Source organism: Enhydra lutris, unplaced genomic scaffold (assembly GCF_002288905.1).
Source record: "Enhydra lutris kenyoni isolate GAN:26980312 unplaced genomic scaffold, ASM228890v2 scaffoldscaffold22, whole genome shotgun sequence".
NCBI classification, from domain to species: Eukaryota; Metazoa; Chordata; class Mammalia; order Carnivora; family Mustelidae; genus Enhydra; species Enhydra lutris.
In genome coordinates, this window is record NW_019154106.1 from 42114428 (window position 1) to 42140290 (window position 25863).

Here is a 25863-nt window from a genome sequence, read left to right on the forward strand (position 1 = left end):
GCTCAGTCTGTTGAGCATCCAACTCTGGCTTTCCGGATCTGGTCTAGTGGGTTGTGGTCTCAAGACTGCAGGATGGAGCCACCTCAGCTCCATGCTCAGCAGGGAGTCTGCCTGGGGATTCTCTACCTACGCCCCTCTCCCCCTAAAATAAATTAATAAATCTTAAAAACAAAAAACAAACAAACAAAAAGTCCTCAGGTCATCTGGGCAAAAAATTATGCTACTTCTCTTCTAATCAGAGATTGCAAAATTCATGTCATGGTCTTTCTATTACAAAAAAAGAATACTTTTCTCCCCTTTTATTAACAACTGCAAGACAGAAAATGTCTGCTGGAATGCACAAAATACTTTAAAAAATTATTATCACTTAAGGAGGGTACAAAAAAGCAGAAGAATTGGACAACAGACATTCGTCAGGGTCTGAATGCTATGCATCTGCTCTATAGCTGGTTCACTCTGTGGAAGAGGAGTCAGGAACTCTACTCATTAGTTAGAAATTTTGTTTAGGGTTAGAATTACTCTCTCCATTACTCGGGAACCCCTCCAGGAATGACTGCAGCTTGCCCAAATAGCTCTAGAAAACCCCTCTAGAAATGACTGCCTGCTTGCCTAAATAGCTCTGCCTTTCTGCAAGTATGGTTTTTCTTTTCCACAGTATCAATCATGAATCTCAATGAAACATGCTGTAAATATCAAAGAGAGTGAAAATACATACACCAAAGGAAACAAGAAATGTATGTAGGATTAGAACTGAGAGTTAATCAGAAAAAAAAATTAAAATACAAACATCCATTGCTCAATACTATAGAATAGGAAGATGAGGGGCTCCTGGGTGGCTCAGTTATTAAGCATCTGCCTTTGGCTCAGGTCATGACCCCAGTCCTGGGATCCTTGCTCAGCAGGAAGCCTGCTTCTCCCTCTCCCACTCCCCCTGCTTGTGTTCCTTCTCCCTCTCCCACTCCCCCTACTTGTGTTCCTTCTCTGGCTGTCTCTCTGTCAAAAAAAATAAATAAAATTAAAAAAAAAAAAAAGATGATGATGACAGGAGTTTTAAATTGTTGTGTTTGACAAAAATGCTTCAATACTACCACAAAAATGTTTAAACACTAAGAGGCATGGCAAATGTTTTAGAAAAGGAAAAAAATCTATAAGACATCACTACACTAATAAGGAAATATTTACCTTTAAATATTTACCTTTAAATATCTATCTTGGTATTGCTATACCAAGAGCAGAAAGGGTAAAATTCAAAAGTAAAACAAACTCAAATCACTTTAACCACTGAAGGGTAATAGTGAACAGTAAAATAGGGAAAATAACATCGTATAAGACAAATACAGAATATGGCACAGACTGTACATGGGTTTTATACTCTATACACAAGGACTCTAAAATGAGGGTAGGGATTTAGTTAAATGACACATATTTTCATATCACTAAAAATCTACATTTCAGGTGGACTAAAATTGAACAAAAATAACATTTTAATACAATGATTCATGGGAGAAAGCAAAGAGAACTAGATGGAATCTTATTTCTTCTCTCACTTTTAAAGCACTGAGACAAGTCATAGCTTTAAAATCATGTGGATATAAATCATTACCCTTTTTAAATTTCATGGAGCAGCAAAACACAAGAATTGTAAAATAAAATATTTTAACATCTTAATGACAAGATCTATATTCATAGTCCCGGAAATCTTGGAAAATACACTTATTACTAAGAATAAAGCAAAAAGAGATAAGGAAATTTGCACAGCAAAAGTCAAATCTATTGCTTGCAATAAATTATAAACACAACCAAATTTGTTTACAGGCATGCACAGCTCCGAAATTAAATAGAAGGGTAAGCTTTTAGGGAAAAATACACTTGTCAAGAGCTGGCTAACAACCAAGCTGGTATGTGGCATTCATCAGAATAGGACTAATGCCAATTAAAATGTAAACTAAAAGTTCTGCATGGAAAACTGTAGACATCTATAAACATGAAATGTAGGGGTTTTTTTCCTACATAATTCTACAGGTAATGTTGGGGGAAAATCTAAATACCTAAAATTAAATGAAAAGATTTATTGGTTTTGCTTCGCTTTTGTCTTAATAAGGAGGCTGGCAATACTAGCCAGTAACCATAAATTCAAATTTTTCAATTTGGTGTCTTTACCACTTGCTGCTGCTGCTTGTTCTGGCTCACTTCTTGGATTGTCTAAGAAAAGGGTATTAATCCATAGCAAACTACTCCTTCAAAAAATAAACTAAACATGAGTAAGGAAAAATTGGAATCCTGATAATGACATTGTGGGGGGGGGGAAGGGAAGGACAAGACCAGATTTCCCTCAAATCTTGTAAGCAAGTTGTCATTACAGTCTTTCATTCTTTCACCTGCAAGGAGCAAAAAAGTACACTTTGCACTTTACTCAACTCCCTTTAGTCTCCCAATTAAAAAAAAAAAAGAACTAAAGTATTAAGTTGAGGCACCAGTGGTTAAGGGTGAAAGCAGACTTCTTCAGCAGGTTCTTCAAGGGATAATAAAAATCTCACATGAAGACGATGAAGCTCATCATCTAACTCTGGCTCTATTTCAACTTTCTTCTTCATTGTACCGCACAGCTATAAAACAAAGATTACATTTTAGGCACTAACCAGAATTAGGCTTGTCAAAATTTCTGCCTCAAGAAAATAGATTTCTCAACCCCTCTTTTATTAGCTAGGCTATCTTAAAAACCACATTCTCACGAAACTGTACAATTTCCTTTATATATTTCTTTCTGTGAAAAACAGATGTGGATTTAGGTTTTGGTAATATAATCTGTTCAATTAGCATAGAAAATTATGCTGTTATAAACATACTTTGGTTAAAAAAAAATGTAGAGCCACATATCAAAGTATTTTTTTTACCACTATTCCTATACTGCAGTTTCTTTAAGCAAGAGTCAAATATTCTAAAGGACTATCATCTTTTAAAATTTAATTTTAATTATATATACCTAAGTATACCTAATTATATATACGTAATTATTATTATATATAATATATATAATAATATATACCTAATTATATATACCTAAGTATAAAATATATATGCTTTATGAAAACTCATATGTGAAACGAAACCTGAAATTACTAATACATACTAGTAGGTCAGCTAAATCAAAGAATACTGAATACCTAAAAAGTATTAGGAAGAATGGTATAGGCGCACCTGGGTGGCTCAGTTAGTTAAGCATAGGACTCTTGATTTTGGCTCAGGTAATGATCTCAGGGTCCTGAAATGGAGCCACATGATGGGCTCCACACTCAGTGGTAAGCCTGCCTGAGATACTCTCCCTCTCCTTCTACCCCTCCCCACACTCGTGTGTGCTCTCTCTCTCTCTAAAATTAATAAATAAATATTTTAAAAATAAAAAGAAGAATGGTATAAATGAAACACAGGACTAATACTTTCTAACAGAGCTGTAAAGAATACTATTAGCAACTCTGTTAAGAAATAATATTCACTCATAAATGCCCAATACTCATAAGAATTGGAATTCCTTAAGTCCATAGATAAAGTTGGACTAACAATTTTCCATTTTAAATATTTTTATTTGTTCATTTGAGAGAGAGAGAGAGAGAGCACAAGCAGGTAGGAGGGGAAGAGTGAGCAGGGGAAGCAGACACCCAGCTGAACAGGGAATTTGACATGCAGGGCTCAATCCCAGGACTTGGAGACCCATGACCTGAGCCCAGGGCAGACACTTAACCATTTGAGCACTCAGGTACCCCTAATTTTTTTAATAATATAAATTATAAAAATTTGCTGAAAACTGTGAGGTATGTCTACAGTAATATCCACCCATTATTACTCATTTCAAAAGGTCATTTTAAGAAATGTCTCTAAATGATTCTCCAATTATATTTTTAATTGAATATATTTGACATATAACATCATGTAAATGTAAGATGTACATGTTACTTTGATACATTTATATATTCTCATATGATTACCCTGTATCCATATTTATCATATTATGTAATCATAGTACAATACTGTTGTCTCCAATGCCTTTTTTTTTTTTAAGATTTTATTTATTTATGACAAAGAGAGATAGCAAGAGAGGGAACACAAGCTCAGGGGAGCTGGAGAGGGAGAAGCAGACTCCCCACTGAGCAGGAAGCCTGATGTGGGGCTTGATCCCAGGACCCTGGGATCATGACCTGAGCCAAAGGCAGACTCTTAACAACTGATCCACCCAGGCATGCCTCCAATGCCTTTCTTTTTTTTTTTTTAAGATTTTATTTATTTATTTGACAGATAGAGATCACAAACAAGCAGAGAGGCAGGCAGAGAGAGAGAGAGAGAGGAGGAAGCAGGCTCCCTGCTGAGCAGAGATCCCGATATGGGGCTCGATCCCAGAACCCTGGGATTATGACCTGAGCCAAAGGCAGAGGCTTTAACCCACTGAGCCACCCAGGCGCCCCTCCAATGCCTTTCTGATTGAACCCCAGTCCACCATCTAAAAAAGTTTACCTTGGCTGAATCCCTGTCTTATCACAGTTTCTTGTCACAGATAAGAGTCATCAACAAAAGGATAAGCCAGATCATTTTTAAATGTTTCCTACAATTTAAACAATAGAGATAGGAATCCTTCTCCATCTCTAAAGAAACAAGGCATTACTCTGTTGAGTGATTTCCTTGTGTGTTTTTTTAAAGCTATATATAAGTAGAACTTTCCCAGATTGTTACATTTAATTTTGGGATCTGTGATTTAAGGAAAAAAAAAAAATCTGAGGTATCTTTGGAGTATGTAGTCATTATTTTTAAATTTTGTAAAAATGAGGACTAAGAGTTTTAAAAATTATTAATGTGAAGAGACACAATGTAAAATTGTGTCTCTGAGATGTTGGGCATCTGAGTGGCTCAGTCAGCTGAGCATCTGCCTTCAGCTCAGGTCATTATCCCAGGGTCCTGGGACTGGGTCCTGCATCAGGCTCCCTGCTCAGTGGGGAGCCTGCTTCTCCCTCAGCCCCTTCCCTTCCCCCTGCTAGTTCTCTCAAAAATAAAGAAATAAAATCTTTAAAATTATGAGACGTTACAACAGATTAGCTCCCTCAACAGCTTTAAACATGCCTTCTTGTAGTACAGAGGTAGTAAAGTTAAATACTAGGCTTTCCCAACCACCCTTGCAGCTAGAGTTCCAGATATGATTAGCCCAGTTGACCAGATGCACTCACTTGAGACTTTTGCTCAGAACCAAGTTACATGGGGAGAGAGGCAGCCCATGAGGTGTCTGTCCACTTTTGCCACCACAAATCTCAGCAGAGGTGATTCAGTTCTGGAGCTGGGAACTTTTCTCTGCTGCCTTAATCCAGCAGGAGGAGGCATCTTGAGCTGGCAGGCAGCTTCTCAAATTGTTCCAGAAGCAGCAGCTTTTCTGGCAGCCCACTCCTGTGATGTAGTTCTGAGAAGCTCAGCCTAGGTTCTGTTTCATCCGCCTTCCCAAAGATTCTGTGAGCTCTCTGCACCCCTTAATCAAGCCCCTTATGTTTAATAGCTAAAGAAGATTCCATTATCTACAACCAGGAATCCTGACCTAGACAGAATTTGGTAGCTAGAAGGTACAGCTAGTAAAAGGATCTAAAATATGGAGTTAGCTTAGGTGAGGAGGCAGGGCTTTGGGCAGTGAGACCTCATGCCACTAAGGTTAGAGTATTAGAGGAAGTAGTGGTAGAACATCTGAGTACTAGCATGTGGGCTGCTTCTAGCCCTCAGCAAAGTCTTACAGGAGAGATGTGACTCAGGCTAAAGCTAACAAGACAGTTGGAAAGGAATATAGCATTGCCGAGGGAACAGCTCTCTACAAAACAAACTGACAAGTCCCAAATCTGGAGCCCTGAAAAATTGGAAGTCAGCCACTACCATACTTTAATCTGAAACAGTTATCAGTCAGGGTTCTAAGGAAGGTATGAAAGAATCCTCAACCTTTTCCTGCCTTTTCTTTTTCTGCCTCAACCTTTTCTCAAGAATTTTCTGTCAAGTAATGGCAGCCATCCAAGAGATCAGACTCAGACTGTTGTCAGCCCATCCAAGCCCAATGGTCCCAAGTGGGTACCGTTCATTTAAGACCCAAAGGGAGAGAGAGAGCACAGAAGCCAGCAAGTAAACGATGATGTTCTTATTAAAAACTGTGTCTTGGCAAGATCTTTGTGGTTACTCATTGTAATAATTGAGAAAGACAGACCAGAAACATACTTAGTTTCTAGGAAATTTTTTTTGCCAAAACCCAAAACCCAACAAATACAAACCCCAAACCTGCCCTGCAACAGCCTGTAACTATTTAAAACATGCCCAAGCCCCTAAACCCAGCATAACAGGAAGTAACCTACTAATACTGCCCAGCACCCAAGATCAGCACCCTTTCCCTTGCCCACTCAGATGTATCCCTGAAAATTAATGGACAAGAAAAACTTCCTAGAAGGCAGCGCCAAGGGCCCCTGAGGACATTCGACAAGGGAGTTCCTCCCACAAAAGTGAATCAGGGGTTGCCTGATGCAAAAATCAAGGAATATATTCACAGACTGAGCAGAGAGACCTTGTTAATTCTGCCAAGCAGTACCTTTTAAGTGTTATGGATCAGGGGTTGCTATTTTCCTCCCTTCTGAAAGGTCAATTTTATTGCCGTTATCCTGTACCTATCCCACCATTATGCATTTGGTACTCACGAGGCAGACCCCTTGCTTAGTCTGTAGATGGGCAGAACAATAGATCCATAGCTTAACCTGATAGTGGGAACTATACAAGGATATTATGGTCTTTGAGCTATATGCAATAATGGATTGGATGTGGCAGATTTCCTTTTGGGGCAGGGCAAGTGAGTGTTTTCTATGTTTCCGAAGAGTGTACACAGATATATAGGTAGCCAATAAAGCTGTATGGGTTAAAACTCAAAGTTGTGTATGAAACATAACCTCCTTCTTCTTTAGTTAAAGATCCTAACTTTTAGCTGGTTCCAATGCCACAAGGATTTCTCAGATTCCCTAGCAGCTATATGACCAATGAGATGTAAGTTAAAATGTGTGGTTCTCCAGGAACACTCAGTCCAGGAAGCCTGTGCAACTGGGGAGAAGCTCCTTTTCCTCCTCTTGCCCACTGCCTCCAAAAGCAATCTTGGACAGTGAGAATAAGGTAACTTGAGGACAGAAACCATGTACTGAGGATAGCAGAGGAGAGAGTTAGGAACCTGACACCACCTGCCTCCAGATTTCCTTTATGGAAGAGGGAAGAATTCCTATTTAGTTTAAAACACTGTTATCTTTGGTTTTTCTGGGTTTTTTTGTAGCAGAACCTGATCTTAATAGAGTAGAAAGCAAATATATGAACCCAAAAATGACCTGAAGTCATAGCAAAAGCTCTTCAGTAGAAGAATTTCTAGCAGTTAAGGTTGCTGGAAGTAGGAAGAAGTTACCAAGAAACACTGGGGGAAAGTGTGGTCTTCTTAGAAGAATTATTAACAACGAAGAGACTTTTATCAAGAGAGGGGATGATAAGCACCTATAAAAGACTATATGAGTTAAGTGACGACAATATAAATTTACTTTAAAAGCAGTACAGAAATTTCTCACTTAAACAGTTACTGATAGCTTCATTAAATTACAGCATAATTATGGCCACTGAATTAAATCATTAAAGGAGAACAAATTAAAAAGAAGAGAGGTATGAAAGTGAAAGCAGATACTGAGTTTGTATTCTTCCTGGTTGTGGTGGACTTTAATCCTTAAATATCTGTGTCCTGAAAAGATGTGTTCTCATTTTAAAAGTATCTTCCTTTATTCCATATATGCTTTAAAATATTTATTGAGCAGAAAAAAAAGGAAGGGTGGTAAAAAGATGACACAGATGTTGATTTAACAGTTTTCTTCCAAGTTCTGGTGGACTTCGGACTTTAAATGTCTGTTTGGAAAAAAAAAAAGCTCTCATTTTAAAGGTATCTCCCTTTATTCTGAATCTTCATACACACACACACACACACACATATATACATATACACACATATATATTACATGTGTATATATATATATATAAAATATCTGTATATATTATATATATAAAGCATTTTAAAAATACACTTAGCTAATCATAGATTACAATTAACATATTCTCTAACAATATTGATAACTGATTAGAAAGAACTGTGAATAATGTTGAAATAAATCATTTCACCATAAATACAGCTATCAAATTAAATAGCTTTTGAAATGAGCTGATGCATAGACATTTTAGAAGGCTCATTTCTGTACGTTTTTCTGTACTACAAGTTGTGCTATTTCCCCAAATATATAGTAAATACCATAATATTAATGATTTGAAATTACATTTGTAATAAACACAGATTTCAATTTATTCAATATTCTTATTTCCTTAAACAAAAGGAAAAAAAAAGTTACGTACGTGGCTGGAACTTCAATTCTCCACCAGGCCCTGATGGAGGAATTTCTTGTTGTAATTTTTTTTGTTCCATCTGCTGTACAACCTAGGGCATGGAAAAAGAATGTCTTAAAAGTAAGTATTCTTTTATTTTCTCATGACCTTTGACAAACCACAACAAACGAATTGAAAATTGTTTTCCAAAATGAGATATTCAAACTCTAAAATTTAGATTAATATTCAACAAAGCAGTTTTTCAAATACTAAAATTTAAAATAATATAGCTAATAGGACATTGAAATATTATATTATAAAAAACACACACATTTAGCACAGCACCTAAAATTCCTTTTAATGCCACAGTCATTGTATAAATACCACCTGATGATATTCCAGCTTCTGAGCCTGAAGTTGGTCATGCTGGCGCTGTAGCTCTTCCTTTTGTCTCTGAAGTTCATCTGCCTTTTTCTTAAGTTCACTTTCTTGTAAAGAGATAAGATTTTCATATTCTTTCAGTTCTTCCTCTGTGAAGAGCTGTTGCTGATCCAAAGTCTAAAAGGGAAAAAAAAAATGGAAAAAAAAAATGAGGAAAGAATAATCTTGGATGTCCAACAGGGTTTGATTCAGCTTGAAAATTCTATCATTAGCAAAGTATAAGAGTATCTATCATAATATAGCTTTCAGTAAGAAAGGGGAAATAAGAAAACATATTTATGTATTTATTTGAGCAAAAGGAAAAATCCAAGGCTAATGAAATCGATTACCTATAGAACAACGAAGAGAACTGGGTAGAAAGGACAGAAACAATGCAGGAAAAGAAATCATATTTCTCTGAATACAACTTTTTCATACAGGTTTGATTTTTAGAAACTTGCAGTGTTTCATACACTCAAGAAAAGAGAAGAAAGAAAATCCACAAGGACAGGAAAACCCAAACTGACTATAAACAAAAGAAAATAAATTATACTTCTATTTTAAGTGAATAAACAGAAGGGGTAAAAAAGAACTAACCAACAAACTTTGGGTCACAGTATTCAGAATGCATGCTCAGGTTAAAAACAACAACAAAAATCTAAACAAATAATAAATTCCTTTTTGCAGAGTTTAGCAATCTGAAACACTATATACATCCTAGGATTGAGGAAATAAGTGGAATAATATTGTGGAAAATAGGAGCCAGGTTTCATATGAAATATGGAAAGAGGAAGAGATAGGATGTTGTACTGGCATTGGACTGAAATTTAAGGAGGTATCAGTATGAACTCACTAAGTTTGTGTTTTGTTTTGTTTTTTAAGGATTTTATTTATTTACTTGAGAGAGAGTGAGCGAGCATGGGTGGGGGAGGGGCAAAGGGAGAAGGAGAAGCAGACACCATGCTGAGCAGTGTGCCCCACATTGGGCTCTGTCCCAGGACCCTGTCCTCAGATCATCCTGAGCCAAAGGCAGACGCCTAACCGACTGAGCCACCCAGGAGCCCCAATGAGTTCGTCAAGTTTTATATATATTGGTACCTAAATATACCAAGATGAATATGAATGTAAGTGTATCTGTGTATGTGTATAATTCGTGCATATACAGATATACATAATACAAATATAAATATATATATGTATATATATATAAATACACACACACACACATTTAGATGTTTTTTAAATTACCCAACTCTATTATCTGACAAAGCCTAGAAGCAAAGACTCTCTGGTAACAAGGAACACATCCAGTGCCCAGATCCTAGTCTGTGATAACGATCTCCACTAAAAGGGACCAGTGTTGCTCAGAAAAATGGCTGATCCCAGAGGTGGGATAGAGAAAGAACAAGATGAGCCTTGAACATCTTATTATGCTAAAAAGTAAGGAAGTCCTCAAAGAATGATAGGAAACATGCCAAAAGGATATAAAAGCCAGTTTGAAGGAACTCCCAGCCAAATCTGGGGCAATTTGGGCATTGAAATAAATCATGATAGTAAGGATTCATTTTTGAATAAAGTAAAGTGATGGGAGGGGATGGGAGAAGGGATAGCTTTTCCTTACTGTAGAAAACCAACTGATAAATATGGAAGGAATGATGGTTAGAAAATCACCATTTGTCAATAGTCATTGTAATAATGGATTCTGGCAAGATTTATCAGTGAATGCTAAAATTAGTAGATAATGAATCTCAAAGTATGCCCTCGAAGACTTTTTTTTTAAACAGTGGTAATGGTGGTAATGCAATTCTTTTGAAAAATACTTCTACAAAATACATCAACTGCCCTAAAAAGATTCCTTTGGTCTTATTGGTGCTACATTGAGAATCCATCCTACAAATATAACCTTAAACACATAAAAAGCTTTATATAAAAATGTGTTTATAGCAGCACTATCTTTTTAAAAATAAACAGTAAAAGAATGGGTGTCTATTCCTGAGAAAACAGTCAAGCACTTCCATAACTATTAAAGTAATGCTTAAAATTCATATTTGCAAATACTTTCGATATGATGTCGAGTAATTTTTTTTTTTTTTTTAATGCTGACTCCTGATTCTGGCAGTATGGTGGGTTAGACAAGGTACTATTTAAATTACAAAAGAAAAAATAGGAAACATGATAGACACCATCTTAACCAAATAATCAAAATTAACATTGTCAGTTATGAAAATAATCAGCAGCATATGCTTCATGATATGATGCACTTTGCATCACTTTGGTGGTATTTCTACCAAAAGCAGGAGTCCTAAAGAAACAGCAGACTGACTCAAACTGAGGGATATACCACAAAATTATTGGTCTATACTCTTTAGAAATATGGATGCCATGAGATACAAAGACTCAGGAACTGTTTCAGATTAAAGGAGATTAGGAAGACATTACAACTAAATTCAGTATGATCCTGGATTTTCTTTTGTTATAAAGGACAGTATTAGGAAAATTAACAAAAAATCTCGATAAAGTCTAGAGACTAGAGAAGAGTTTTCTGTGTGTAGCTATCATAGATAATTTTACCATGATTATGCAAGATAAATCCTTGTTTGCAAAAAAATACACACTCAAGTATTTAAGGTTAAAGCAGCACTGTGTGCAACTAACTCTCAAAAACATGATATATGTTATATATAAATACATATACACATAGATTAAAAATAGAGAAAGAGATAAAGAGAGAGAATAACTGTAGTCAAATGGGAAATCTAGGGGAAGGGTATTCAGGAATTCCTTGTCTATTCTTATAACTCTCTTGTAAATCTAAAATTACGTTAAAATGAAAAAAAAAGTATGTAATTACCTATTGATCTAGTTCACCAGAAACAATAAATGGAATGAATGTTCAAATATCTTAAGATTCTTCTTCTTCTTCACCAAAGTCCAGAAATATTACAAATGTCAGGAAAAAACAGGACCAAAAAAAGCTGATTTCTTTAATCTCAAACTACGCTGATGAACAGTCAGCCTGGGACCATCCTTGATTCAGCACCAAAAACTTTCACACCCCAGGAAACTCCTCAGCACAGGCTGTACCAGAACAGTTGGTCACCCTATCTCAAACTATTTTCTGGACAAATGGATCCACAGATTAAAAATCTAACTGAAGGGCGCCTGGGTAGCTCAGTAGGTTAAAGCCTCAGCCTTCGGCGCAGTCATGATCCCAGCGTCCTGGGATCAAGCCCCACATCAGGCTCCCTGCTCGGTGGGAAGCCCTGCTTCCTCCCCCACCCTCTGCCTGCTTCTCTGCCTAGTTGTGATCACTGTCTGTCAAATAAATAAATAAAATCTTTAAAAAAAAGAAAAAAGAGAAAGAAATAGTAATCTTTATATTTTGTATAGAAAATGACAACTTTTTTTTCAAACTCTTCCGGTTGCTACCTCTCAACTATTCTCTTTAAAATGTGTATGCACAAAAAAAAATGTGTATTCACAATAAACTATGGAATATATTGGTATGCCTTTCTGGAGCAATTCAACAAAATAGATTTAGAAACTAAAAATGGTCACAAACCTTGAGAATAGTTTTATTCTTAGGAATTAATCCCAGGGAAATTATTATAGATGCCCAAAGATGTATGAATAAGTACAGAGTTGTCATACTGTTAATTACTACAGTAAAAAAAATTGGAATTGACCCAAATGGCTAAATCTGTTCCAATGGTTATATAAATTATGCTATAATCACAAAACTGCATGCTAAGGAATCATTTCTAAACTCTGTTTTTTAAAGAATGACATCATGAAATACTGCTAACATTAAAAAACACAGAATTTCTCAAACATACAAAGACATTCATACAGTATGATACCATAAGACTATAAAGACAGGATGGGGCACCTGAGTGGCTCAGTCTTAACCGTTAAGCCTGACTTCCACTCAGGTCATGGTCTTAGGGTCCTGGGATTGAGTTGCATGGGCTCCAAGCTCAGCAGGGAATCTGCTTGTCCCTCAGCCTCTACCTCTGCCCCTCCTACTGCTCGTGCTCTCTCTCAAATAAATACATAAAATCTTTAAAAATATACATAGAGAGATAGGAGTTTATGTGTACATGTAAATTAAAAATGGGGTAGGGGTGCCTGGGTGATTAAGTCAGTTGAGGACCCGGCTCCTGATTTTGGCTCAGATTATGATCTCAAGGTGGTAAAATCAAGCCCTACATCAGACTCCACGCTGGGTATGGAGCCTGCTCAAGATTCTCTCCCTCTCCTTCAGCTCCTCCCCCTCATTTGCTCTCTCTCTCTCTCTTTCTCTCAAAGATTAATTAATTAAAGTAAAATAAAATAAAAATGGGACAATACACTATATATTGTGTGCTATACATGCATACACTAAAAATACAAACAATTCCAAATCGGCATAACACAATGCATAAGTTAAGTATCTTCCTCTGAAAGGTAGAATTACAGGTAACTTCTAATTTATTCTTTCAATGTATCTATATTTCTAATTTTTAAGAATGAACACTATTTTACCTTTAGAAAAAGTAAAATTTTAAAAAGACTGCTAATTATATGTAACATGATTACAAATAAGAGGTCAATTGCCACAAGTTTTCAAAAAAATCACATTTGTTATTTTATAGTGACATTTTATCTAAAAGCCAAGATAGTAAGGCTCTACATGCAAACATAATGGAAAATAAAAGTTAAAAATAGAATGAACTGCTGTATAATTTCTTGAATCATACATCCCATTTCAAGTAGGTTTTATTACCTCCCAGCTATCTGGCTCCAAGAATTCCTTTTTTTCTGTAGCTTTCAAAAACTCGTCCAGAGTCACTAATCGGTCTTTGTTAGCATCAACCTGGTTAAAAAAAAAAATGTATATATAAAATAAAATAACTCTCATATCACTAGAAATTGTCTTCTAATAGTTGCTACTACACAAACATACAGCAATTAAGGCTAACCCAACATCCACAGAAACGGAGGGATGGGGTAGGGGGTGAAAGTCAGAACACTCAACATTATATTAGAATCAGAATATAGATATTGCTATCTTCTGTATTATTCAGATTTGAAAATACAGTGAGATATCTATACACCTGATACTCAAAGATCACCATGCTTGAGGCTGCTGATCTGACTGGCTAAACTATTATGGTCTCCCTCCTTCACCGCACCATGTAAAATCCCAAGAAAAATAACCTTTCCGGAAAGAGGACTGTTTGAGCCAAGAGTAAAGGAGTTTACATTAACATTCTCTCAATATTTTTTCTTTAAAAAAACTAACTAAATCAAAATTAATGTTGACAACCGCTCCCAAGCCTCTTCAATGGCTCTTATTGCCATTCAGTTGCAAAAGTGAACTCCATAACAGCCAGAGAAATTCATTTGACACATGGGATGCCAGCAGTCAGCAGAAATCCCAATTCATCACCAATAGCTCAAACATCAGGTGAAAATCACAGAAACAAAACAGTGGGCTTTAGTTATCAGCCTCCAATGTCTATGACCGAAGTTCTCAGCTTAATAATGTGAACAAGAAATAAATAAGTTGTTATAAACCATTACAGCATTGGATTTTTTGGATTTTCTTAATAAAAACACAGACTTTTAAAATATCAAATATTCGGGGTGCCTGGGTGGCTCAGTCGTTAAGCGTCTGCCTTCGGCTCAGGTCATGATCCCAGGGTCCTGGGATCGAGCCCAGCATCAGGCTCCCTGCTCAGTGGGAAGCCTGCTTCTCCCTCTCCCACTCCCTCTGCTTCTGTTCCCTCTCTGATTGTGTGTCTCTGTCAAATATAATAAATAAAATCTTAAAAAAATAATAAAATATCAAATATTAGACTACCTTATCTTTTACTTCTAAAGGACATGCAACAGCATCTTAATCTCCTAAATAAAAACCTTTTAAATTTTAAAATATTTTAAAATAGTTACAAAATAACTTTATTTATACTAAGGAAGTCTACTAAATATTCTGGGTCAAAAAATGCAAAATTCAATTAAATAGCTACTCTGTGTATTTATTTTCCACTTTGTTAAGATTACAAGAACTTGAATATCCATTGAAATAACATATAATCCTAAAAATTTTAAAACATACCTCATTCATTACATGTTCCCTCATTCTAAGCCGTTCCTCCTCCATTTCTACCATATCATCCTCCTCATTTTTGGGGTCATATACTTTCTCCAACTAAAAAGAAAAGTTTAAAACCAACATAAAAGGCAGGAAAATAATGGAAAAAAGAGAGCAAAAACACTGAACACTCAAATGAACTCATTTACCTCTTTAGTAAATAGGGCTTCTAATTCTTGTTCATCCAGGAAGCCATCATTATTGACATCTGAAGTTTAAAAAGTCACAAATGCAAAAATTGATTTTAATGCCTTCAAAAATCAATAATTAAAATACAACTCTTCACAACTGGCTTGCAGAAGTGGTACTAACATGAGTCAGCCATACGCTAGAGAGAATGTTTCCTCCTTTTTTATGAAGCCTCAGATCAGTCCAATGGATAACAATTTACTACTAATTTATAATTCATAGTTTTTTTAGACAAATATATCTTAACCAGTTTTTTCAAAAATATAAAGTGAAACAGTATGCTATAGGGAAAAAAGTAAATTTTAATATTACAGCATAAAGCATGTTAGATATAACCTAGCTAGTCACAGAAATACCTTCACATTTACAGAGAACCTTACAGTAAGTCGTAGTGAGTCAACAGTTAAAGCAGGTAAAAGACACAGCTACTGACTCAAAGTATTTTATGCTGCAGGTCAGCAAAAAATACCATTCTATTATCCTAGAGAAAAATTCTACTGTCAATAGGACTCAATATTAGACCTTGGCAAAAATCAGTTAAGAACAAAGCAACTATAATCTCTCAAACAGCAGACATAAATATTAATATTTGTATTAAATGTGTTACCATGTAATTTGAAAAATGTCTTGGGGTCAAAGTCATTAGGATCCAATCCATCAGTCTCTTCCCATACCTCTTTTAGTTGATCTTTGCTTCCCTGTGAATCAATTTTTAAAAAATGCTCAAAACAAAATATAATCTATGTATACAGACTGAAAATAAAATACAAATTTGAGAAATGGTACAGAATTAAGAATCTAAAGTACTAATAACTTATGATAAAATTCTACTGTCTGATACAAGAAGTATCTACATCTAATTACAGTTTCTTAAAGTTATTAATTCTTACTGGATGATTAATTTTGGGATGATTTTCATGCTTTTTCCTCATTTCTTCAAATTTAGATTCTTCTTCTTTTCTTTTTTCTTCATTCAGTGTTTTTAAATATTCTCTCCTTTCATGTTCCTTCATCATTTCATATTTTTTAAATTCTTCATGTCGAGTCTTATCATAGTGTTCCAGATCACTTGTGGCCTATAATGTAATATTTAAACTAAATTACAAGGAGTATTTGAAAATATAAATAAGGGCTTTCCTGCATACAGCATATTCTAACAGAAGGTAGTATAGAAGGTCCAGAAAACATTGGACTCCTCTTTTAAATTCTGCCATTTTATTTTAATCATTATTATTATCAGAATGTAGGCATTAAAAGAAACTCATAGTTCAAAGCAAGCCTCAACTTTAGAAAGCTTCTCATAAGTAAATAATATATAAATTGATTTTTTAAAAGAAGGAAGGGTTGGGACGCCTGGGTGGCTCATCGGTTAAGCCGCTGCCTTTGGCTCAGGTCATGATCCCAGGGTCCTGAGATCGAGTCCCACATTGGGCTCTTTGCTAGGCAGGGAGCCTGCTTCTCTCCGCCTCTGCATGCCACTCTGCCTCTCTATCTGACAAATAAATAAATAAATAAGATTTAAAAAAAAAAAAAAAGGAAGGAAGGGACTGTATCAAATCTATACAGTATAAAAAACTAGAAAGGTTTCTAACTACTTAACGAAACTCATAGCAAGGCTACAACATCCGTTTCAGTAATTCCATACAGTACACATGAGAGGTCCACAAACTCTTACCGAAAAACCCAGAACCCAGGTATATATCAGAATTTTCTAGATTTCAGAAAGAGAATACGGCATTTATGCTGTATTATGTATTCCTTGCAAAGTCTGTTATCAAACAGATTAGTACTTCCTCAGCAAAGTCTGGGAATATTCACATTATGTAGACTAAATAAAAAACTACAAATATCCTTACTATAACTGAAGCCAGATTTCAGCTTTTGTAGTGCTTTGGGTTTTGGAATTGTGGGCAAGGGGTTACAGATTGTTATGTCTGTATTATTATCTGTAGTAATAAAGGTTAAACTATCTCCCTTTAAAAATACTCTTGAGAGTATCTAAAAGTCATATTGCCACTTCATTGAATTGACTTATCAAATGACAAAAACCTCAAAGGCACAACAATGACAACATTTTCTGGAATTATTCCCACCGCTTTGATGAGCATATCTAAATCTGTAGATTCAAACTTGTCAGGGTTCAGGTGGTTTAGGTGATCAAATTGTTTTAGAAGAGCATGGTGGTCTATGCCTGTATCTGAAAGAAAATGAGAAAACTGTAAATGATAAAGTACTAAAAGCTAGAAACATTAATATAAGTGGTACATAAGAATAAGCATTTATATTTATTCCTACAGGATTTTATAATATTCAAAATTTCAGATTAAGCATTCATATTTTCTTTTAGAATATTGTACATATTGCTATTCTAGGCAAAACTAATATCCTTGAATCTAGAAAGAAATACAACATAATATGTACACTTCAATATTATTCTATTATTCTATATATTTCTAGAAAGGCTAGTTGACTATCAGTATAACAGTAAAAACTTTTTTATTATTGTAAAACTACCACATTTCCTACTTTTAATTAGATAAACTCTAATAAACTGCCCTCATCAAAGATCTAAGTAGAGGAGTGCCTGAGTGGCTCATTCAGCTAAGCTACTGACTCTTGGTTTAGGCTCAGGTCACAATTTCCTGGGTGATGGGATTGAGCCCCACATCGACCAGCATGTCGGGGCTCTGCACTCAGTGAGGAGTCTGCTTGAGATTCTCTCCTTCTGCTCCTCCCCCAACTCATGCTCTCACTCTCTCTTTCTCGCAAATAAATTAATCTTTAAAAAAAAAAAAAGTAGAATTTCTTTTTTTTTCCCAGTATTTTATTTTTAAGCAATCTCTATACCCAATGTGGGGTTCAAACTCACAACCCCCAGAGCAAGAGTCCCATGCTCTTCCAACTGAGCCAGCCAGCTGCCCCCTAAATAGATTTTTTTTAATTGCTCTAAAATTTATATGAAGGAATTTTTTGTATGCTGCTCCAATGAATCCTTTATGGAACAATAAAAGTCTAATTCAGGTAAATTCATTTGGATTAGGACTTATTTTTTTTAAAGATTTTATATATTTATTTATCAGGGAGAGAGAGAAAGAGAGCACAAGCAGTGGGAGCAGCAGGCAGAGGGAGAAGCAGGCTCTCTGCTGAGCAGGGAGCCCAATGCAGGACTCAATCCCAGGACCCTGGGAACATGACCTGAGCAGAAGGCAGACATTAACTGACTGAGCCACCCAGGCGTCCCAAGATTAGGACTTTTTTTTTTTTTTTAAGATTTTATTTATTTATTTGACAGACAGAGATCACAAGTAGGGAGAGAGGCAGGGAGAGAGAGAGAGAGAGAGGAGGAACCAGGCTCCCTGCCGAGCAGAGAGCCAGATGCAGGGCTCAATCCCAGGACCCTGAGATCATGACCTGAGCTGAAGGCAGAGGCTTAACCCACTGAGCCACCCAGGCACCCTAGGACTTATTTTTAAAGAAATATCAATTGTTTCTCTTGTGAATAATTTTTTTAAAACAAGCTACAGTGCTATAGTTTGGGGCACATGGCTGGTTCAATTGGTTAAGCACTGACTTTTTTTTTAAATATTTTATTCATTTATTTGAGAGAGAGAGAGAGAGCATGAACAGGAAGAGCAATAGAGAGACCCAGCAGACTCCTCACTGAGCAGGGAGCCCAACAACTTGGGGCTCAGTATGGAGCCAAAGGCAGCAGCACTTAACCTACTGAGCCACCCAGGTGCCCCTCAGGTCTTGATCCCAGGGTTGTGAGTTAAAACCCCACTTTTGACTCCACGCTGGGCATGGAGCCTATTTAAAAACAAAACAAAACAAAACAAATACACAAAAATAGCCAAACAAACAAATGGAAAACAAGCTACAGTTTACTGTAGTTGAATGGGTAAAGTGAATCTAGACTATTTCAGTTGGATTATAGAATTGAGCAAAATAGGCACACGTGTTGATTTGTTAAAAGTAAGAGTTCTCACTTAGGAAAAAGGAATGTACAAATAGGGAATCGTGGAAGGCAAGAAAGAAATCTCTGACTCGGCATCAGGCCAACTACAAATCAAAACCACAATGAGATACCACCTCACACCAGTCAGAATGACCAAAAATAACAAGTCAGGAAATGACAGATAATGGCGAAGTGGGGAAAAGAGGAACCCTCCTACACTGCTGGGGGAATGCAAGCTGGTGCAGCCACTTATTTCCACGTACTGGTAAACAGTATGGACGGTCCTCAAAAAGTTGAAAATAGAGCTACTGTATGACCCAGCAATTGCACTACTGGGTATTTACCCTAAAGATACAAATGGAGTGATCTGAAGGGGCACATGCACCCCAATGTTTATAACAGCAATGTCCACGATAGCCAAACTGTGGAAAGAGCCCAAATGTCTATCAACAGATGAACAGACAAAGAAGATGTGGATGGAAAACTACTCAGCCATCAAAAAAAAAATGAAATCTTGCCACTTACAGTGACGTGGATGGAACGAGAAGGTATTATGCTAAGCAAACTAAGTCCATGAGAGAAAGAAACTTACCATATGATCTCACTCATATGTGGAATTTAAGAAACAAAACAGAGGATCATAGGGGACAAGAGGAAAAAATAAAACAAGATGAAATCAAAGAGGGAAACAGAGGTGCCTGGGTTAAGCATCTGCCTCCAGCTCAGGTCATGATCCCGGGGTCCCCTGCTCAGCAGGAAATCTGCTTTTCCCTCTGTATCTGCCCTTCCCCCATGCTGTGCTTCTTTCTCTCCCTCTCTTTCTCTCAAATGAATAAATAAAATCTTTAAAAAAAGAAAAAATATATATATTCCAGAAGCAATGAGCACAGCTAACGCCAGTCTTTGGTCTGTAATATCATTTCCCACTAAAAAGAACCAGGAATCCTCAGAGAAACGACTCATTCCAGGCCTGAGGCAGGATAGGTACAAGATGAGCCCGGAACATTTTGTTATACTAGAAAGTAAGAAACTGCTTAATGTAGTTAGATTAAGATTTCACTGAATTTCAATGGCACTATATAAATTTTACTTATGAAGAAAAGATTTGCCCTAAGACCCAGGCCAAAAGGATACGACCAAACAGTGAAGCACATGAAAAGATATTTAACCTCACCCCAAACAGGAGAAATACATGTTAAAACTATGCTATTATACTATCTAACAGAATGGTCAAACTCTTAAAATTTGAAGATACATACTATTAACAGGATGTAAGAAATTACAAGAGTATGTACTGATACAAGGTCTATGGCAATATCTATCAAAATTACAAATACATACATATATAGTTTCTCTGCAGGGAAGTTACCCTACAGATAATTTTACACAGATATGGAGTGATATATGTACAAGAGTGTTTGCTAGAAATAACCCAAAAAGGAATCACCAGTAACCCTAGTTAAATAAATTATGGCATATCAATATAATGGAAATCTATGCAGCTGCAAAAGAAACTTTTTTTAAAAATGAAGATGGTCTCTATGTACTAATACAGAATGACCTCCAAATAGGTTGTTAAAAGAAAAATACAAAGTACCAAATGTGTTTTACATGCTGTCTTTTGCATAAGAATAGAGGAAAAATAAGGATTTTTATTTGTATTTGCTTATATAAGAATGAAGAAATCGAAGGATCATGTTTGGGGCAGTGGGAACTTACAGGGTACAAAAATATCAGAGCACTTTTGCTATATGTCTTCTATAGTTTCTACTTTTCACCCATGTGAATGTATTACTTACTTTAAAAATTACACCCCCCCCAAAAAAAGGACACTTTAAGTCTTTCTTCCAATTATCAGAAATTTCAATTCATAAATTCTGAATCAGTGAGAAAACACTCATAAGCTTTCTAAGCATCAGTTTTCTTTAGACAATGAAATTCAGCACCTATTTGGAATAAAGAAAATATAAGGAAAGTAATCTCAAAATACCTTAGGCCCAGCTTTAAGGATGGAATGTCCTTCTATGTCTGAGTACCTGAAGTAGGAGGGTATGAGCTCAGTTTACCTCTCATTGATATCCTTAATCTCAGGATAAGGAGTATTTGTTTGTTTGTTTGTTTATTTTGACAGAGACAGAGAGAGAGAGAGAGCACAAGCAGGCAGAGTAGCAGGCAGAGGGAGAGAGAAGCAGGCTCCCTGCTGAGTAAGGAGCCTGACATGGGGCTCCATCCAAGGACTCTGGGATCATGACCTGAGCCCAAGGCAGTTGCTTAACAAACTGAGCCACCCAGGCGCCCCTGGTATTTGTTTTCTATGTCTATTCACCAGCAGGGAGTTTAATGCTCTATACAAGCATTTGTCCAATATGATCCACTGACCAGAGTCACATGTTTAAAATGCATCTTACAGGGGTGCCTGGGTGGCTCAGCGGGTTAAGCCTCTGCCTTCGGCTCAGGTCATGGTCTCAGGGTCCTGGGATCGAGCCCTACATCAGGCTTTCTGCTCAGCAGGGAGCCTGCTTCCCTCTCCTCCTCTGCCTGCCTCTCTGTCTACTTGTGATCACTCTCTCTCTCCGTGTCCAATAAATAAATAAAATCTTTAAAAATAAATAAGTAAAAATAAAAATAAAATGCATCTTACTCACCCTCAGAATCAGAAATTCTAGAGATAAGATCCAGTAAACTGCATTTTTAACTAGCTCCCCAGGTGATTCCTTTGCTATATAAAGTTTACCAGGAGTAAAGGTTCAGGTGTTTATTAAGGCCAATGAACCATTCAGATAACCAGCCTATGGGGACATGTCACAAAGACAGAGACACCAGCTGGAAGGATCTCCCACTTGTCAAATCTAACCTCTTGATTTTCATTCATAACTAGAAAGGCCATTTCCAACTTAATAAAGAACTTGATCAACTTGTCATCTAGTGTTTTTTGGTATTATTTTCTATTCTGATATCTTTGATTCATTTGTACTTATTCTGATGTGAATGAGAGAGAGGTCTAACTATACCTTTTCCAAATAGCTACCCAATTGTATCAACATTATTCTCTTTAAAAATCTATCTTGATCCCACTAATAATATCACCTTTAATTCAAACTAAATTCTAAATGTATTTACTTTTACTTCTGGTATTTCTATTCAGTTCCACTGGTCTTTCTACTTATATGCCAAAACCATACAATTCTCATGAGTGAGGCTTAGTGATAGGTTTTAATATCTAACATAACTATTTAGTCCTTCATTGTTCTTTTTCCAAGGTATGTAGCTTTTCTTGTTTCCTTTTTCATATGAACTTTAAAATTAACTTGTCTCGGGGCGCCTGGGTGGCTCAGTGGGTTAAGCCTCTGCCTTTGGCTCAGGTCATGATCCCAGGGTCCTGGGATCGAGCCCCGCATCGGACTCTCTGCTCAGCAGCGAGCCTGCTTCCTCCTCTCTCTCTGCCTGTCTCTCTGCCTACTTGCGATGTCTGTCTGTCAAATAAATAAATAAAATCTTAAAAAAAATAAAATAAAATAAAATTAACTTGTCTAGTATCGGGGGGAAAGTAGATATTTTTTATTTGGATCATGCTAAATTTATAAATTAACCTAAGGAAAACTGACATGTTTACAACGTTGAGTCTTTGTATCAAAAAAATGGTATGTCTTCTCATTTTTTTCAAGCCTACTTTTGCATCTTTCAGGAGTATTTTAAAGCTTTTGGTCTATAAGTCCAATTTCTTAATAGGTTTACTCTGAGTATTTTATCTTTGTTGGTATCTGTAAATAGAGTCTTTTCTTCTATTATATCTTGTAACTGGCTGTTGCATATGAAAAATACTGATTTCTATATATTAAATTTACCTTGCTGAATTTTCCTGTTGTTTATTTTTTAGTCAATTATTTTTAGATTTCCAAGTATAAAATCATATTACCTGCAAACAGAAATGGTTTTATCAGCTCCTTTTCAATGACTTTACCTCCAATTTTTTTTTTCATTTATATAATTGTTTTGGCTAGTACCTCCGATGCAATGCTAATTAGTAGTGGTGACTGTGGACATCATTGTCTTGTTCCTGATTTTAGTTAGAATACAAAATTGTATTTCCCCAGTAAGTATGATGTGGCTGAGTTAGACATACCTGATCGTGTTACAGAAGTATCTATTGATTACTATTTTATTACTTTTCTAAAATTAAGGAGGGGTATTAAATTTTGTCAATTGCTCCTTTTCTATAGATATGGAGACAGTCGTTTGATATATGAGATTACTTTCTTATCAGTGGATATCTTCACATTTCAAAAATTCTACTTCATAGCTATTTAATCTCCTCAAAATCTAAAATTAAAAAAATATAGGAGCATGAATAGGCAGAGCGCAGAGGATTTTTAGGGCAGTGAAACTACTCTGCATGAAACTATAATGGTAGATACAGGGGCGCCTGGGTGGCTCAGTGGGTTAAAGCCTCTGCCTTCGGCTCAGGTCATGATCCCAGGGTCCTGGGATCGAGCCCCGCATCGGGCTCTCTGCTCAGTGGGGAGCCTGCTTCTTCCTCTCTCTCTGCCTGCCTCTCCGCCTACTTGTGATCTCTCTCTCTCTGTGTCAAATTAAAAAAAAAAAAAAAATCTAATGGTAGATACATATCATTAAAGATTTGTCCAAACCCATGAATGTAAAACACCAAAAGTGAACTCTAATGTTAACTATGGACTTGGGTGATTATGATGTGTGATGTATGTAGGTGTATGTAGGTTCATCAATTGTAAAAATTTGTAAAAATTTACCACTCTGGTGGATGATGCTAGTAATGAAGGAGGTTATTCATGTTTGGGGGTATATGGGAAATTTCTGCACCTTTACTTCAATTTTGCTGTAAACCTTATACTGCTCTAAAAAAAAAAAAATCAAATCTTAATTTTATTTATTTATTTATTTTAGAGATAGCATGCTTGTGCATGAGCGGGGAGCAGGGTGGGGGTGGGGGAAGGGGCAGAAGGAGAGGGATAAACGATCTTGAGCAGACTCTGCACTGAGCTTGGAGCCCCATACAAGGCAGGGCTCTATCTCACAATCCTGAGATCACAACTTGAGTCAAAACCAAGAGTTGGATGTTTAACTAACTCTGCCACCCAGGCACCCCAAATCTTAAATTTTTTTAAAGATTATTTATTTATTTATTTATTTGACAGAGAGAGATCACAAGTGAGCAGAGAGGCAGACAGAAAGAGAGGGGGAAGCAGGCTCCCTGCCGAGTAGAGACCCCAATGTGTGGCTCGATCCCAAGACCCTGAGATCATGACCTGAGCCAAAGGTAGAGGCTTAACCCACTGAGCCACCCAGGTGCCCCCAAATCTTAATTTTTAAAGACAGAAGTTTCAAAGATTTATTCTAACTTATCCTTTGTCCTTTGACTTCTTGATTCCTTTTGTCATACCAAAATTTTTTATCTTTATTTCTATTCATATGATGATTTATAGTATTAGATTTCCTAATATTAAGTCAGTCTTGCATTCCTAAAATAAATCTACTTGCTATTTTGATATACAATAATTTTGGTTTTGGCATCAATAACATATTAAGAGTATGAAAGCTTTCCTTCTTTTTCTATGCTCTGGAATAGTTTAAATAGCACTGACAATCTGTTCTTAAAAAAAAAAAAAGATTTATTTATTTTTACTTGATAAAGAGAGGGAGTAGAGGGACAGAGAAGGAAGAGAATCCCAAGCAGACTCCTCACTGACTGTGGAGCCCAACATGGAGCTCGATCTCATAATCTTCAGATCATGACCTGAGCTGAAACCAAGAGGTGGACACTTAACCAACTTAGCCACCCAGGTGCCCCCGAGAATCTGTTCTTTAATAGTTTAACAGAATTCCTTTTGACACTCTCTGGGCCTGGTGTGGCTTTCTTAGAGCATCTCTGACAATTTTTCTATTTCATCTATGGAAATTGTTATAATTAGATTTTCTCTCTTTTGGTTTCCTTTGATGTTATTCTTCCTCCTTTAAGTCAGTGGCTTAATTCATTACTTTTCATTGACATAATTATTTAAGGCTAATCATTTTGACTTTTGAATGATGTGAATATATTACCTATTTTAAAAACTAAATTTTAAAAATTAAGACAAGACAAATCAATACTAACATTAAATTTTGACTAGAAGAACATGGTATGTGACAATATAAGCTGACCTGAACAACCATATGCTGAAACTTTCCTACTTTTTCTTTAGCACTTACCTTGAAGAGAATCCAATTTAGCTTTAATCAGCATTCTTAACCTTGCCACTTCTTGCCTTTTCAGCTCATCAAGTTTTGTCCTCACGTGGTGACTTACTAAATCCAGTTCTTTGCTTAGCCTCCCACTCTGTTAAAATTAACAAGTTAGCTTTATTTATTACATTCCTTTTTTAGATCAGACACAATATATTAAAATGAGGGTTATGATAAAGTAGTGATAAATGCGTTTGACTAATTTAGATAAATGTGATATTACAAAAAGATTTCTTTTAAAAGATACTCAGTTTATAACTCTAAAAGCAAGATACGTAAAAACTATATATTATGGGAAGAATCAAAATGTCCTTCAAGAGATCAATGGATAAAGGAGATGTGTACACATATACAATGGAATATTAGTCAACTATGAAAAAGAATGAAATCTTGCCATTTGCAATGACATGGATGAAGCTAGAGAGTATTATACTAAGCAAAATGAGTCAGAGAAAGACAAATAACACATGATTTCACTCATATGTGGAATTGAAGAAAGAAAGTAGATGAATAT

General features: G+C 36.1%; 1 protein-coding gene across 3 annotated transcripts in view; it reads right to left on the minus strand.

Annotated features, from left to right (window-relative positions):
• Window positions 1-1164: 1164 nt before the first annotated feature.
• LOC111150124 (nucleobindin 2) overlaps window positions 1165-25863 on the minus strand; it is a 54321-nt gene continuing 29622 nt past the window's right edge. For all 3 annotated transcript variants that reach the window (XM_022507495.1, XM_022507496.1, XM_022507497.1), the window contains 11 exons: window positions 25317-25443; window positions 17233-17336; window positions 16030-16215; window positions 15747-15837; window positions 15100-15158; window positions 14915-15007; window positions 13580-13669; window positions 8782-8952; window positions 8425-8506; window positions 5211-7926; window positions 1165-2606 (listed from right to left, as the gene is read on the minus strand). In XM_022507495.1, the coding sequence (XP_022363203.1) occupies window positions 7919-7926; window positions 8425-8506; window positions 8782-8952; window positions 13580-13669; window positions 14915-15007; window positions 15100-15158; window positions 15747-15837; window positions 16030-16215; window positions 17233-17336; window positions 25317-25443 (1011 nt within the window). In that variant the 3' untranslated portion in view covers window positions 1165-2606; window positions 5211-7918. The remainder of the gene's footprint in view (window positions 2607-5210; window positions 7927-8424; window positions 8507-8781; window positions 8953-13579; window positions 13670-14914; window positions 15008-15099; window positions 15159-15746; window positions 15838-16029; window positions 16216-17232; window positions 17337-25316; window positions 25444-25863) is intronic.